Source organism: Salmo trutta, chromosome 9 (assembly GCF_901001165.1).
Source record: "Salmo trutta chromosome 9, fSalTru1.1, whole genome shotgun sequence".
NCBI classification, from domain to species: Eukaryota; Metazoa; Chordata; class Actinopteri; order Salmoniformes; family Salmonidae; genus Salmo; species Salmo trutta.
In genome coordinates, this window is record NC_042965.1 from 19,026,654 (window position 1) to 19,043,887 (window position 17,234).

Consider the following 17,234-nt stretch of genomic DNA (forward strand, 5'->3'; position numbering starts at 1 on the left):
ACTGGGAGGCAAATTCACCTTTGTGTGAATACTTATATAAATTATATATTTCTGTATTTCATTTTCAATACATTTGCTAAACTTCCTAAAAACGTGTTTTAACTTTGTCATTATGGGGTAATGTGTGTAGAAGGGTGAGAATTATTATTATTTTTACTCCATTTTGAATTCAGGCTGTAACAAAACAAAATGTGGAATAAGTCAAGGGGTATGAATACTTTGTTTAGGCACTGTATAATCCTGAATCTTAAGAGGAGGGCAACTCTTTCATGTTCAGAGGCACATCTGCTGATCGTGATGATATTCAACCTCTTCCAGATGATGAGAAGCGATAGCAGAAAACAGTATGAGACACATTCTCTGTACATCGTCTCAAAATAAACCTGGCTTACTATAAATAACCCAACCCTCTGGGAGACGTAATACATAATGTACATTCTGGTAGTCAAGCCTCCCCATGGCCAACCTGCTAAACCAACTGTGCTACAGCGGTTCATTCCAACCAGCATGCATGGCTTAGGGGGACAGTACTCTAGGGTAAGTATTCCCAAACTGGGGTACGCGCAATGCCGTTGATGTCATGCCAAATAAAAATGTGATTCACATTTAAAAATACAAATAAATAAAATATTTAAAATTTAATTTCTTCACATTTTCAAACAGTCCATTTAGTAAGGCCCGTGTCCATAGAGGCACATACTACACCTGCAGCTGTCAACGACACAAGTTGTTCTGCTTCCACGAGCACATCCAATGCTAGCATCAGAAATTCTACATTTGTTGTTAGCCCAGCTAGCATGGACACTGACAGTTGTGGATCTGATGCATCCGAAGAGCTACTGCCCCTTTACCCGGGAAAGCACCGAACAACAGACAGGGACGTTGGACCATCGAAGAGGTGCAAATATGATGAGAACTACATTGATTTGGGGTTCACTTATATTGGGAGTAGTGCCTTTCCTCAGCCACAATGTGTTATATGTGCAAAAGTACTCTCTCACAACTTGATGAAACCTTCACTCTTGTGCATACATTTAGAAACCAAACATGCCAATTTGAAAAATAAGATGACTTTTGAGTAGTAAGACATGTATAAAAGCAACAGATAACAATAATAAGAAGGGTGTCACGTCCTGACCAGTAAGGGGCCTTTTGTCATTGTAGTATGGTCAGGGCGTGGCAGGGGGTGTTTGTTTTGTGTGTTTTGGGGTTTTTTGTTCTAGGGGATTTTGGTTCTAGTTTTCATTTTCTATGTTTCGTTTTCCACGTTTGGCCGAGTGTGGTTTCCAATCAGAGGCAGGTGTCTTTCGTTGTCTCTGATTGGAAGCCATACTTAGGCAGCCTGTTTTCCTTTGGGTTTTGTGGGTGGTTGTTTTCCGTTTTGTGTAAGTACCTAACGGAACTGTCAGTTGTCGGATTTGTTATTTTTGTTTAAGTGTTTTCATCAAATAAATTAAGTATGAGCACTTTACCAGCTGCGCCTTGGTCTGTCCTTTACAACGCGCCTGACAAAAGGGGCTAGAAGTGTCTTATATGGTCGGCTACCGAGTAGCTAGGACAGGCGAGCCCCATACTATTGTGGACGACTTGATTCTTCCTGCTGCTGCAGATATGACTGGGACAATGCTGGGTGAAAAGGCCCCAAAAAAACTATACAGACAATGCCTTCATCAAACAACACTGTTTCATGACACATCAGTGACATGGCAGGAGATGTTTTGAAACAATTACTGCTTCGCATACAAGCCAGTGAATTATATGCCTTACAGCTGGATGGGTCAACAGACGTGGCGGGCCTGGCACAGCTCCTGGTATATGTCCATTACGTTTATGGGGGGGTCAATTAAGGAAGACATCCTGTTCTGCAAACCACTGGAAACCAGGACAACAGGAGAGGATATTTTTTAAGTACTGGACAGATTTGTGACATCAAATGGACTATGGTGGTCAAGATATGTTGGTATCTGTACTGATGGCGCAAAAGCCATGACAGGGAGACACAGTGGAGTGGTAACGCGCATGCAAGCAGTTGCTCCCGACACCACTTGGGTACACTGCAGCATCCACCGAGAGGCTCGATGCCAAGGGAATGCCTGACAGCTTGAAATACGTTTTGGACACTACAGTGAAAATGGTTAACGTTGTTAAAGCAAGGCCCCTGAACTCTCATATATTTTCTACACCATGCAATGATATGGGCAGCGACCATGTAATGCTCTTACAAAATACAGAAGTGCGCTGGTTATCAAGGGGCAAAGTATCAACACGTTTTTATGAATTGTGAGACGAGTTTAAAGTTTTCTTTACTGACCATAAGTTTCAGTTGTTTGACCGCTTGCACGATGACGAGATTCTCACACAACTGGCCTATCTGGGTGATGTTTTTTCCTCGCCTGAATTGTCTGAATCTAGGATTACAGGGACTCTCCACAACTATATTCAATGTGCGGGACAAAATTTATGCTATGATTAAGAAGTTGGAGCTCTTCTCTATCTGCATTAACAAGGACAACACACAGGTCTTGCCATAATTGTATGATTTTTTTGTGTGCAAATGAACTCAAGCTTACGGACAATGTCAAATGTGATATACAGTTGAAGTCGGAAGTTTACATACACCTTAGCCAAATACATTTAACCTCAGTTTTTCACAATCTCTGACATTTAATCTTAGTAAAAATTCTCTTTCTTAGGTCAGTTAGGAACACCACTTTATTTTGAGAATGTGAAAGGTCAGAATAATAGCAGAGAGAATGATTTATTTCAGCTTTTATTTATTTCCATCACATTCCCAGTGGGTCAGAAGTTTACATACACTCAATTAGTATTTGGTAGCATTGCCTTTAAATTGTTTAAAACTTGGGTCAAACGTTTTGGGTAGCCTTCCACAAGCTTCCCACAATAAGTTGGGTGAATTTTGGCCCATTCCTCCTGACAGAGCTGGTGTAACTGAGTCAGCTTTGAAGGCCTCCTTGCTCGCACATGCTTTTTCAGTTCTGCCCACAAATCTTTGATAGGATTGACTTTTTATTTATTTATTTTTTCACCTTTATTTAACCAGGTAAGCTAGTTAAGAACAAGTTCTCATTTACAACTGCGACCTGGCCAAGATAAAGCAAAGCAGTGCAACACAAACAACAGAGTTACACATGGAATAAACAAGTGTACAATCAATAATACAAAAGTCTATATACAGTGTGTGCAAATGGCGTGAGGAGGAAAGAGAATAAATAGACCATAGTAGCGAAGTAATTACAATTTAGCAGATTAACACTGGAGTCATAGATGAGCAGATGATGATGTGCAAGTAGAAATACTGGTGTGCAAAAGAGCAGAAAAGTAAATAAAAACAATATGGGGATGAGGTAGGTAGATTGGGTGGGCAATTTACAGATGGGCTATGTACAGCTGCAGCGATCATCGGTTAGCTGCTCAGATAGCTGATGTTTAAAGTTAGTGAGGGGAATATAAGTCTCCAGCTTCAGCGATTTTTGTAATTCGTTCCAGGCATTGGCAGCAGAGAACTGGAAGGAACGGCGGCCAAACGAGGTGTTGACTTTGGAGATGATCAGTGAGATATACCTGCTGGAGCGCGTGCTACGGGTGGGTTTTGTCATCGTGACCAGTGAGCTGAGATGAGGCGGAGCTTTACCTAGCATAGACTTATAGATGACCTGGAGCCAGTGGGTCTGGCGACGAATATGTAGTGAGGGCCAGCCGACTAGAGCATACAGGTCGCAGTTGTGGGTGGTATAAGGAGCTTTGGAGACTAAATGGATGGCACTGTGATAGACTGCATCCAGTTTAATGAGTAGAGTATTGGAAGCTATTTTGTAAATGACATCGTCGAAGTCGAGGATCGGTAGGATAGTCAGTTTTACGAGGGTATGTTTGGCGGCGTGAGTGAAGGAGGCTTTCTTGTGAAATAGGAAGCCGATTCTAGATTTTATTTTGGATTGGAGATGTTTAATATGAGTCTGGAAGGAGAGTTTACAGTCTAGCCAGACACCTAGGTATTTGTAGTTGTCCACATATTCAAAGTCAGAACCGTCCAGGTAGTGATGCTAGTCGGGCGGGCGGTGCGGGCAGCGAACGGTTGAAAAGCATGCATTTAGTTTTACTAGCATTTAAGAGCAGTTGGACGCCACGAAAGGAGTGTTGTATGGCATTGAAGCTCATTTGGAGGTTAACTAACACAGTGTCCAAAGAATGGGCCAGATGTATACAGAATGGTGTCGTCTGAGTAGAGGTGGATCAGAGAATCACCCGCAGCAAGAGCGACATCGTTGATATATACAGAGAAAAGAGTCGGCCTGAGAATTGAACCCTGTGGTACCCCCACAGAGACTGCCAAAGGTCCGGACAACAGGCCCTCCGATTTAACACACTGAACTCTGTCTGAGAAGTAGTTGGTGAACCAGGCGAGGCAGTCATTTGAGAAGCCAAGGCTGTTGAGTCTGCCGATAAGAATACGGTGATTGACAGAGTCGAAAGCCTTGGCCAGGTCGATGAAAACGGCTGCACAGTACTATCTTTTATCGATGGCGGTTATGATATTGTTAAGTACCTTGAGCGTGGCTGAGGTGCACCCATGACCGGCTTGAAAACCGGATTGCACAGCGGAGAAGGAACGGTGGGATTTAGAATGGTCAGTGATCTGTTTATTAACTTGGCTTTCGAAGACTTTAGAAAGGCAGGGCAGGATGGATATAGGTCTATAACAGTTTGGGTCTAGAGTGTCACCCCCTTTGAAGAGGGGGATGACCGCGACAGCTTTCCAATCTTTAGGGATCTCGGACGACACAAAAGAGAGGTTGAACAGACTGGTAATAGGGGTTGCAACAATGGCGGCGGATAATTTTAGAAAGAGAGGGTCCATATTGTCTAGCCCAGCTGATTTGTACGGGTCCAGGTTTTACAGATCTTTCAGAACATCTGCTATCTAGATTTGGGTAAAGGAGAAGCTGGGGAGACTTGGGCAAGTAGCTGTGGGGGGTGCGGAGCTGTTGGCCGGGGTTGGGGTAGCCAGGAGGAAAGCATGGCCAGCCATAGAGAAATGCTTATTGAAATTTGCGATTATCGTAGATTTATCGGTGGTGACAGTGTTACCTAGCCTCAGTGCAGTGCAGTGGGCAGCTGGGAGGAGGTGCTCTTTTTCTCCATGGACTTTACAGTGTCCCAAAACTTTTTGGAGTTAGAGCTACAGGATACAAATTTCTGTTTGAAAAAGCTTGCCTTTGCTTTCCTGACTGACTGCGTGTATTGGTTCCTGACTTCCCTGAAAAGTTGCATATCGCGGGGACTATTCGATGCTAGTGCAGTCCACCACAGGATATTTTTGTGCTAGTCAAGGGCAGTCAGGTCTGGAGTGAACCAAGGACTATATCTGTTCTTAGGTCTACATTTTTTTGAAAGGGGCATGCTTATTTAAGATTGTGAGGAAATTACTTTAAAAGAACGACCAGGCATCCTAGACTGACGGGATGAGGTCAATATCCTTCCAGGATACCCGGGCCAGGTCGATTAGAAAGGCCTGCTCGCAGAGGTGTTTTAAGGAGCGTTTGACAGTGATGACGGGTAGTCGTTTGACCGCGGACCCATAGCGGATGCAGGCAATGATCGCTGAGATCCTGATTAAAACAGCAGAGGTGTATTTGGAGAGCAAGTTGGTCAGGATAATATCTATGAGGGTGCCCATGTTTAAGGATTAAGGGTGGTACCTGGTGGGTTCCTTGATAATATGTCTAAGATTGAGGGCATCTAGCTTAGATCGTAGGACTGCCGGGGTGTTAAGGATATTCCAGTTTAGGTCACCTAACAGAACAAACTCTGAAGATAGATGGGGGGACAATCAATTCACATATGGTGTCCAGGGCACAGCTGGGAGCTGAGGTGGGTCTATAACAGGCGGCAACAGTGAGGGACTTATTTCTGGAGAGATTAATTTTTCAAATTAGAAGCTCAAACTGTTTGGGCATAGACCTGGAAAGTATGACAGAACTTTGCAGGCTAACTCCTCCCCCTTTGGCAGTTCTATCTTGATGGAAAATGTTGTAGTTTGGTATGGAAATCTCCACATTTTTGGTGGCCTTCCTAAGCCAGGATTCAGACACGGCAAGGACATCAGGGTTGGCGGAGTGTGCTAAAGCAGTGAGTAAAACAAACTTAGGGAGGCGGCTTCTGATGTTAACATGCATGAAACCAAGGCTTTTCGGTTACAGAAATCAACAAATGAGAGTGTCTGGGGACACGCAGAGCCTGGGTTAACCTCCACATCACCCGAGGAACAGAGGAGGAGTAGGATGATGGTACAGCTAAAGGCTATCAAAACTGGTCATCTAGTGCGTTTGGGACAGAGATTAAAAGGAGCAGATTTCTGGGTGTGGTAGAATAGACTCAGGGCATAATGTACAGACAGGGGTATGGTGGGGTGCGGGGCTTTGTGATGGCCACTCCAATACCATGACTTTATTGTCCTTAAGCCATTTTGCCACAGCTTTGGAAGTATGCTTGGGGTCATTATCTATTTGGAAGACCCATTTACGACCAAGCTTTAACTTCCTGACTGATGTCTTGAGATGTTGCTTCAATATATCCACATAATTTTCCTCCTCATGATGCCATCTATTTTGTGAAGTGCACAAGTCCCTCCTGCAGCAAAGCACCCCCACAACATGATGCTGCCACCCTTGTGCTTCACGGTTGGGATGGTGTTCTTCGGCTTGCAAGCTTCCCCCTTTTTCATCCAAACATAACGATGGTCATTATGGCCAAACAGTTCTATTTTTGTTTCATCAGACCAGAGGACATTTCTCCAAAAAGTACGATCTTTGTCCGCATGTGCAGTTGCAAACCGGAGTCTGGCTTTCTTATGGCAGTTTTGGAGCAGTGGCTTCTTCCTTGCTGAGCGGCCTTTCAGGTTATGTCGATATAGGACTCATTTTACTGTGGATATAGATACTTTTATACCCGCTTCCTCTAGCATCTTCACAAGGTCCTTTGCTGCTGTTCTGGGATTGATTTGCACTTTTCGCACCAAAGTACGTTCAACTCTAGGAGACAGAACGTGTCACCTTCCAGAGCGTTATGACGGCTGCAGGGTCCCATGGTGTTTATACTTGCGTACTATTGTTGGTACAGATGAACGTGGTACCTTCAAGCGTTTGGAAATCGCTCCCAAGGATGAACCAGACTTGTGGAGGTCTACAATTTCTTTTCTGAGGTCTTGGCTGATTTCTTTTGATTTTCCCATGATGTCAAGCAAAGAGGCACTGAGTTTGAAGGTAGGCCTTGAGATACATCCACAGGTACACCTCCAATTGACTCAAATTATGTCAATTAGCCTATCAGAAGCTTCTAAAGCCATTACATAATTTTCTGGAATTTTCCAAGCTGTTTAATAGGCACAGTCAACTTAGTGAATGTAAACTTCTGACCCACTGGGATTGTGATACAGTGAATTATAAGTTAAATAATCTGTCTGAAAACAATTGTTGGAAAAATGACTTGTGTCATGCACAAAGTAGATGTCCTAACCGACCTGCCAAAACTATAGTTTGTTAACAAAAAATTTGTGGAGTGGTTGAAAAACGAGTTTTAATTACTCCAACCTAAGTGTATGTAAACTTCCGACTTCAACTGTAGCGAAGCACCTGAGTGAGTTGGGTGCGCAATTACGCATGTACTTTCCCGAAACGGACGACACAAACAACTGGATTTGTTATCTCTTTCATGCCCTGCCTCCAGTCCACTTACTGATATCTGAACAAGAGAGCTTCATCGGAATTTCAACAGCGGTTCTGTGAAAATGTAATTTATTCAGAAGCCACTGTCAGATTTCTGGATTGGGCTGCGCTCAGAGTATCCTGCCTTGGCAAATCGCGCTGTTAAGACACTGATGCCCTTTGAAACTACGTGTCTATGTGAGAATGGATTCTCGGCCCTCACTAGCATGAAAACTAAATACAGGCACAGACTGTGTGTGGGAAATGATTTAAGACTGAGACTCTCTCCAATACAACCCAACATTGCAGAGTTATGAGCATCCTTTCAAGCATACCCTTCTCATTCACAATTGTCGATGAACAAATAAGGTTTTATATGTAAGATGGTTAAATAAAGAGCAAAATGATTGATTATTATTATATTATTATTTGTGCCCTGGTCCTATAAGAGCTCTTTGTCACTTCCCACAAGCCAGGTTGTGACAAAAACTCACATTTGTTAAACATAAGTATGAGTGTATCGTATAATGTGTGTGTGGAAGGCTTACAATGATGGCAAAAAACAACATTTGAGAGTGCGCTGAACGTGGTGCGAGAGGGGGTACGCGGCTGGAGGTTGAATGTTTGAAGGGGTACGGGACTATAAAAAGTTTGGGAAAAACTGGCTCTAAGGGAACTGAATAGACCTTGGGAGCTTTCTACTCTGATCAACAGAGGAGAGGAAAAAGCATGAAAGCATATAATTATTGTCTCTCTAGGACACAAGCCTCAGATATTACTTCCCTGCTCACTTCACCTTCCTCTGCTTCAGTGGGAGAAAGAAAAATATCTCCCCCAACAGTTACCGTTCATTGACTCCCTCCAAACCTGTGTGAGCATATAAAGAGGAGGCGAGAGCTTTGCCTAATAACTCTTGGCAGAGGTTTGCTGATACTAAACCATTAACAAGCACACTGGGGTATGACAAATACTCCCAGGAATGCTGTATGAATGAGGATCCACCTCACTATGCTCGCTGGATCTGTTTTCAAGGAAAACAGACAGAGACTCCCTCCTAGCTGCATGTGCTGTGCTGCGCTGTGCGCCACATCATCTACTCTCTCCCGTTTCACTGAGACGGAGTTAATCACTGGGAAAGGCACATAACACGCCCATTCAACCAGCCCCACCCCTCTGAACCATCTATGGTCAAGACGGATGATTGCCCAAAATAAAACCACATTCAGCGGTCCAGTTCTGGTCAGCAGTATGCCGTTTATTCACTGAGCTTTAATGTGGTTCTGACAAACCCCGTTTCCCCTGTCTAAGCCACAATTAACACACTGACATCACTTTTATTTTTTGAATTACTATTTCAAACTTGTAAAAGTTGTCCCTTCAGCCTTCAAAAAAGGATTTCTCAAGACCAACGGAACTACTAGTAAAGCGCCAGGAGGGTTTTGTTTTCGTTTCCAACACCTACATGTACAGTTGAAGTCGGAATTTTACATGCACTTAGGCTGGAGTCATTAACACTTGTTTTTCAACCACTCCACAAATTTCTTGTTAACAAACTATAGTTTTGGCAAGTCGGTTAAGACATCTACTTTGTGCATGAAAGTCATTTTTCCAACAATTGTTTACAGACAGATTATTTCACTTATAATTCCAGTGGGTCAGAAGTTTACATACACTAAGTTGACTGTGTCTTTAAACAGCTTGGAAAATTCCAAAAAATTATGTCATGGCTTTAGAAGCTTCTGATAGGCTAATTGACATAATTTGAGTCAATTGGAGGTGTACCTGTGGATGTATTCAAGGCCTACTTTCAAACTCAGTGCCTCTATGCTTGACATCATGGGAAAATCAAAAGAAATCAGCCAAAAATTGTAGACCTCCACAAGTCTGGTTCAGCCCTGGGAGCAATTTCCAAATGCCTGAAGGTACCACGTTCATCTGTACAAACAATAGTACGCAAGTATAAACACCATGGGACCACGCAGCCGTCATACCGCTCAGGAAGGAGACGTGTTCTGTCTCCTAGAGTTGAATGTACTTTGGTGCGAAAAGTGCAAATCAATCCCAGAACAACAGCAAAGGACCTTGTGAAGATGTTAGAGGAAACAGGTGCAAAAGTATCTATATCCACAGTAAAACGAGTCCTATATCGACATAACCTGAAAGGCCGCTCAGCAAGGAAGAAGCCACTGCTCCAAAACCACCATAAAAAAGCCAGACTCCGGTTTGCAACTGCACATGGGGACAAAGATTGTACTTTTTGGAGAAATGTCCTCTGGTCTGATGAAACAAAAATAGAACTGTTTGGCCATAATGACTATCGTTATGTTTGGAGGAAAAAGGGGGATGCTTGCAAGCCGAAGAATACCATCCCAACCGTGAAGCACGGGGTGGCAGCATCATGTTGTGGGGGTGCTTTGCTGCAGGAGGGACTGGTGCACTTCACAAAATAGATGGCATCATGAGGAGGAAAATTATATGGATATATTGAAGCAACATCTCAAGACATCAGTCAGGAAGTTAAAGCTTGGTCGTAAATGGGTCTTCCAAATAGATAATGACCTCAAGCATACTTCCAAAGTTGTGGCAAAATGGCTTAAGGACAACAAAGTCAAGGTATTGGAGTGGCCATCACAAAGCCCTGACCACAATCCTATAGAACATTTGTGGGCAGAACTGAAAAAGCATGTGCGAGCAAGGAGGCCTTCAAACCTGACTCAGTTATACCAGCTCTGTCAGGAGGAATGGGCCGAAATTCACCCAACTTATTGTGGGAAGCTTGTGGAAGGCTACCCAAAACGTTTGACCCAAGTTTAACAATTTAAAGGCAATGCTACCAAATACTAACTGAGTGTATGTAAACTTCTGACCCACTGGGAATGTGATGAAAGAAATAAATAAAAGCTGAAATAAATCATTCTCTCTACTATTATTCTGACATTTCACATTCTTAAAATAAAGCGGCGATCATAACCGACCTAAGAAAGGACATTTTTACTAGGATTAAATGTCAGGAATTGTGAAAAACGGAGTTTAAATGTATTTGGCTAAGGTGTATGTAAACTTCCGACTTCAACTGTATGTATTCAGTTTACATTGTAAATGTCGTGATCTCTGGACCCTAAGAACAGAGTGTTGATTCCCAGCCATCATTCTAGTCATTGTCCTCTTGAGAACAGCTGTTCTTTTGGATCTATCTGGGAAAGAGTGATGACAAACTTCCTGTCCTAGGGCACTGTTTACACTCCTTCTCCTGGCCGGGGGAGTCACAGCAACCATAGCCAGGGAACAGTGGAGGCTGCTGAGGGAAGAACGGCTCATAATAATGACTGGAATGGAGTAAAATGGAATGGTATCAAACCCATGAAAACCATGTTGTTTTCATGCCATTCCATTAACTCCATTCCAGCCATTATTATGAGCTGTCCTCCTCTCAGCAGCCTCCACTGCCAGGGAACCACGCCACATTAATGGTAAATGCTCAACTTTTTCCATCCAATGTACAGTAAACGACATCAGAAAACAGTGTTTTGAGTATTCACTCTCAGTGATAATGAGACACGAAAAGGAGAATACAATCTCACTCTCAGCAGTAAGCTAAAGCAACAGCAAGCACTATATTATGTCCATTATGCAATATTATCTCAACTTCATAGGCCTATTGTTTAATGTCTACCATATGGTATGTATCAACTCTACACCAACATGTATGTTGAACCCATTCAAAATATTGTTTACAAATATTGTGCTGTTCTTACTGGAACACTTGTAGAGTTTGCGTGCCTGTGTGATATCCCCTTTGCTTAGCCTTGTCCTCTGGCCAATCGGCGGTCTCACTCCATTGACATCATAGCGTGGCAGGATTGTGTCCAAGAAGATTCCTCTGCATTTCAGGAGAAGAGACTGAGGTTAGATCAAAACACAACAAAACCAAGAAGGCACTCACACATTCACACTGGCGCACACACACATTGGTTTAAAGTACTTAAGTAAAAATACTTTGAAGTACTACTTAAGCAGTTTTTTGGGGTATCTATAATTTACTTTACTTTTTGACAACTTTTACTTACTATATTCCTACATTCCTAAATAAAAAATAATGTACTTTTTACTACATACATTTTCCCTGACACCCAAAAGTACTCGCTATCCTTAAATGAAAAAACAAGAAAATGGTGATTTCTGGTTTGCTTAATATAAGGAATGTGAAATGAATTATACTTTTACTTTACTTGAGCTTTTTTAATAGTATTTTTTGGTATTTTCACCCCTTTTTCTCCCCAATTTCGTGATATCCAAATTGGTAGTTACAGTCTTGTCTCATTGCTGCAACTACCATACGGACTCGGGAGAGGGGAAGGTCGAGAGCCATGCGTTCTCAGAAACACAACCCAACCAAGCCACGCTGCTTCTTGACACAATGCCCATTTAACCCGGAAGCCAGCCACACCAATGTGTCAGAGGAAACACCTGGTGACTGTCAGCGTGCACTGCGCCCGGCCCACCACAGGAGTCGCTAGTGCGCGATGGGACAAGGATATCCCTGTCGGCTAAACCCTCCCCCAACCCGGACGACACTGGGCCAAATGTGCGCCGCCCCATGGGTCTCCCGGTCTCGGGAGAGCCTGGACTCGAACCCAGAATCTCTAGTGGCACAGCTAGCAACTGTGATGCAGTGCCTTAGACCACTGCGCCACTCGAGAGGCCCTACTTTTAGACTTTTACTCAAGTAGCATTTTACTGGGTGACTTTCACTTGGGTCATTTTCTATTAAAAGGTATCTTTACTTTTAGTCAAGAATGACAATTGGGTACTTTTTCCACCACTGCACACACACTCAGAAAATACATGTTCACTCAGAGGACTCTGGTGAAGCCTAAAGATCCATCAGCCAGCAGCTAAACTGCTGCCAGTAACACTGACAGTAGGCATTATTCAGGGATCTACTGAGGACGCTGAAACTTATGGAAGCATCAGGCCACAGCTTTGCCTGTGTGAGTCTGGCGGCCTGCCAGTAGGGCCTGAGCCAAGGAGTGAGATCTACTGTATGGGGGCAGACAAGGGGCTTGGAGGCCATATAATCCCTGTTTCACTCTCTCTGGATCAGAAAGGGATGCATTTAAAAAGGTGAAGATGTGGAAATAACTCAAATAATAATAAAGATATGTATAAGCCTTTGAATTCATACGTGTACGAACGAACACATGAGAAAATATGCACAAAATGTTCCCCCCCATCTGAAACACTGTTATTGTTTTTGGAATTTGGTGCAGAGACACCACCAAATACGCACTGGAACATTCTGCCAGTTAAGACAGTGGACAGTGTGTGATGCCAAGTCATGCTGCCCACTGACTGGTTCTCATCAGTGACCTCACTATGGTTTGGCCGAGAGGCGGGGGGGTTCTTGGTTCATCGCACTCTAGCGACTCCTTGTGGCGGGCCGGGCAGCTGCAGGCTGACTTCAGTTGAACATTGTTTCCTCCGACACATTAGTGCAGCTGGCTTCTGGGTTAAGCGGGTGGGTGTTAATGAGCGTGGTTTGGCGGGTCATGTTTCAGAGGGTGCACAACTCGACCTTTGCCTCTCCCGAGCCCATTGGGGAGTTGCAGAGATGAGACAAAAATCCTAATTGAAATTGGGAGAAAAAAGGCGGAAAAATACAAAGAAATCTATAATACAAAAAAATTCAAAATAACTAAGTGCCTAACATCTCATATTATTATAGAATAACTAACCAATGGACTGTTCCTGGTCAGTGGTCCCTCTAAGGCTGTAGGAATGTCCTCCTCAGAGGACGTAGGTAGTTCAGACAGGTCTGAGTGTCAGAACTGAACTCACACTGACCTCATGTGTGCTGTACTACTTCCATCTGTACAGGCTGCACAGAACAAAAAGTCCAACACTGCAAACAAAAGCCCTCTGACAACTCTATGGGAAAATCTCAAAATGGATTGATTTGTTGTATGGACAACAACATTTAGCATAAGGATTAAAAGTCAAAAGGAACAAGAACGATTACAAAGAAGTACAAAACTCACACCATGGTGGCTGGCGTTTGGCTTGAAAAGGAACCGTTGATGCCGAAAAAACAGACGTTTTCACACCACTTTCTCACTTGACACTTTGCTAGTTTATCATCTCCTTTTCTCTCTCTGCAATGGCGAGCAAAGGCCCTATCCCTGGCCGTTCCCATGGTGACGTGCCCATCAATGCCAGGCATGTGCAAACAGAACAGCCTGAGCTAACAGTTGAAGCACTGCCTGCCTGTCTGTCTGCCTGCCTGTCTGCCTGCCGTACGCTGGCTGCCGGTGAACAACGCCACTGCAGCCGGTGTCAGAGTAGACAAAGGGCACACTGGAAGGTCTTTATTTGAGTTGGCTCTGCTCCATGCACCAGGCCTTAAAAATGTCCCCAGCGTAGGGGGGCGGATAAAGCCCAGGGTCGGGTAACATGCCCCAGACAAAAAGCATGAGGAGCTGCCTTACTTGTCCCCAGGAGACACTTCAAAACATGAGGGCTGCCCATGAAATCTTTCCAACAACAATCTCAGCAAAGGCCCTGGCTTCCCACGGTGATTTACAGTAAAAACGCTGTGCAAACACACAGGCTAATAATGGGGAAACAAAGGGAGACATTGGGACAGGTACATCAGCCAATCAGAATGCAGGGGAAATGTAAACCGGATCACAAACCTCAGTGACTTGAGAAAAGCTAACAGGAGCACCTTGTCTCCTAATAAGGATCTCTGAAAACACACTGACCACAGTCTAGATACAATCCACAATGAAAAAATGTATCTCTAAACAGTAAAATAATGGTATAAGGCTATATTCAGGGAAAATAGGAATGCTCAGAGTGGTGAAATGACAACAAAGCAGGGAGCATCAACAATCGTAAACCTACTTCATTCTGTCTATACAGTTAGAAAATAAAGGGCCAGACAGCCCATTCTGTGCAGTGGCCTGGCAGTTTGTATCCAATCTCAGCCTCCCGGCTTCTCAAAATCCAGTTGCCACAAGCGCATGGCAGTTTATTTGGGACGAGGTCCAGACAGCGAGGCTGCAATAGGAGGCATGGAGGATAGGTCCAGGCTCAGTGAAAAAGAGGGCAGAAAAATAAGAACAAAAGGAGAGCTAACAGCTGGTTCTCATATCAGAGAGCTGTGTAGTAATGATTACGGTCTGGTCTGGCCTGGCCTCCCTCTCCTCCAGCTTTCACTCGCTTCGCGTGTGCCCAGACTCACGTTACAGTCACATTGGGGAGCTGGGGCCTATCAAATCTCTTCCTGCAATTGGGAAAGGGGCATTAAATTGGAACAACAATCACTGGTACCGCTGTCTGTGCTGCTAAACAGTTTCACATTTTGTTTGAGAAAATTTGGGTCGAATTGCACAGACGGTACCAAAATTCAATCACACACACACACACACACACACACACACACACACACACACACACACACACACACACACACACACACACACACACACACACACACACACACACACACACACGGCTGTGGGAGGGAACCTCATGTTACTGGTATGTTAAACTCAGTGCCAGGATACTCCCCCATTGTCACGCAATCCCCTATAGACCCACTGCCTGACAAAGATTATATGAAACCTTTATGCTGGGTTTGTATGTATTATACACTGAACAAAAATAGAAAATGCAACAAATTCAAAGATTTTACTGAGTTACAGTTCATATAAGAAAATCAGTCAATTGAAATTCATCAGGCCCTAATCTATGGATTTCACATGACTGGGAATACAGATATGCATCTGTTGGTCACAGATACCTTGGAACACAGGAGTGATGGTTGCTGATAATGGGCCTCTGTACAACTATGTAGATATTCCATAAAACATCTGCCGTTTCCAGCTACAATAGTCATTTACAACATTAACAATGTCTACACTGTATTTCTGATCAATTTGATGTCATTTTAAAATTGACAAAAAAAAAGCTTTTCATTCTAAAACAAGGACATTTCTAAGTGACCCCAAACGTTTAACAACATACACTCCCATATCCTTTCTAGCAATCACTTCTTCATCCATCTCAAACTATAAAAACTACACTGAACAAAAATATAAACGCAACATGCAACAATTTCGAAGATTTTACTGAATTACAGTTCAGATAAGAAAATCAGTCAATTGAAATAAATGCATTAGGCCCTAATCTATGGATTTCACATGACTGGGAATAAAAGATATTCATCTGTTGGTCACAGATACCTTAAAAAACAGGTAAGGACGTGGATCAGAAAACCAGTCAGTGTATGGTGTGACCACCATTTGCCTCATGCAGCGTGACACATCTCCTTCGCATAGAGTTGATCAGGCTGTTTGGAATGTTGTTCCACTCCTCTTCAATGGCTGTGCGAAGTTGCTGGATATTGACGGGAACTGGAACACGCTGTCGTACACGTCGATCCACAGCATCCCAAACATGCTCAAATGGGTGACATGTCTGGTGAGTATGCAGGCCATGGAAGAACTGGGACATTTTCAGCTTCTAGGAATTGTGTACAGATCCTTGCAACATGGGGCTGTGCATTATCATGCTGAAACATGAGCAAATGCAATTGTGTTCGTTGTCCATAGCTTATGCCTGCTCATACCATAACCCCACCACCTCGGGGCACTCTGTTCACAACATTGGCGTCAGCAAACCGCTCGCCCACGCGATGCCGTCATCTGCCTGGTACAGTTGAAACCGGGATTCATCTGTGAAGAGCACACTTCTCCATCGTGCCAGTGGCCATCGAATGTGAGCATTTGCTCACTGAAGTCGGTTACGACGCCAAACTGCAGTCATGTTAAGTCCCTGGTGAGGACAGCGAGCACACAGATGAGCTTCCCTGAGATGATTTCTGACAGTGTGTGCAGAAAGTCTTCGGTTTCATCAGCTGTCTGGGTGGCTGCTCTTAGACAATCCTGCAGGTGAAGAAGCCGGATGTGGAGGTCCTGGGCTGGCGTGGTTACATGTGGTCTGCAGTTGTGAGGCCGGTTGGACGTACTTCCATATTCTCTAAAACAATGATGGATGCGCCTTATGGTAGAGAAATAAACATTAAATTATTTGGAAACAGCTCTGGTGGACATTCCTGCAGTCAACATGCCATTTGCACACTCCCTCAAAACTTGAGACATCTGTGGCATTGTGTTGTGTGACAAAACTGCACATTTTAGAGTGGACCTTTAATGTCCCCAGCACATGGTGCACCTGTGTAGTGATTATGCTGTTTAAACATCTTCGTGATATGCCACACCTGTCAGGTGGAGGAATTATCTTGGCAAAGGAGAAATGCTCACTAACAGGGATGTACAAATATGTACACAGACTTTGAGATCATTTATCTTTTTGTGCGTATGGAACATTTCTGGGATCTTTTATTTCAGCTCATGAAAACATGGGACCAACACTTTACATGTTGCGTTTATATTTTTTGTTCAGTATATCATTACAATGACACCTCAGTCCCAAGTGGACTTGTTT

The 17,234-nt window shown here is 43.6% G+C and overlaps 1 protein-coding gene across 1 annotated transcript in view; it reads right to left on the bottom strand.

Annotated features, from left to right (window-relative positions):
• Window positions 1-17,234, bottom strand: part of LOC115200112 (bone morphogenetic protein 1) — a 55,225-nt gene that overhangs the window by 14,330 nt on the left and 23,661 nt on the right. The window contains exon 7 of the mRNA XM_029762850.1: window positions 11,480-11,604. Within this exon, the coding sequence (XP_029618710.1) occupies window positions 11,480-11,604 (125 nt within the window). The remainder of the gene's footprint in view (window positions 1-11,479; window positions 11,605-17,234) is intronic.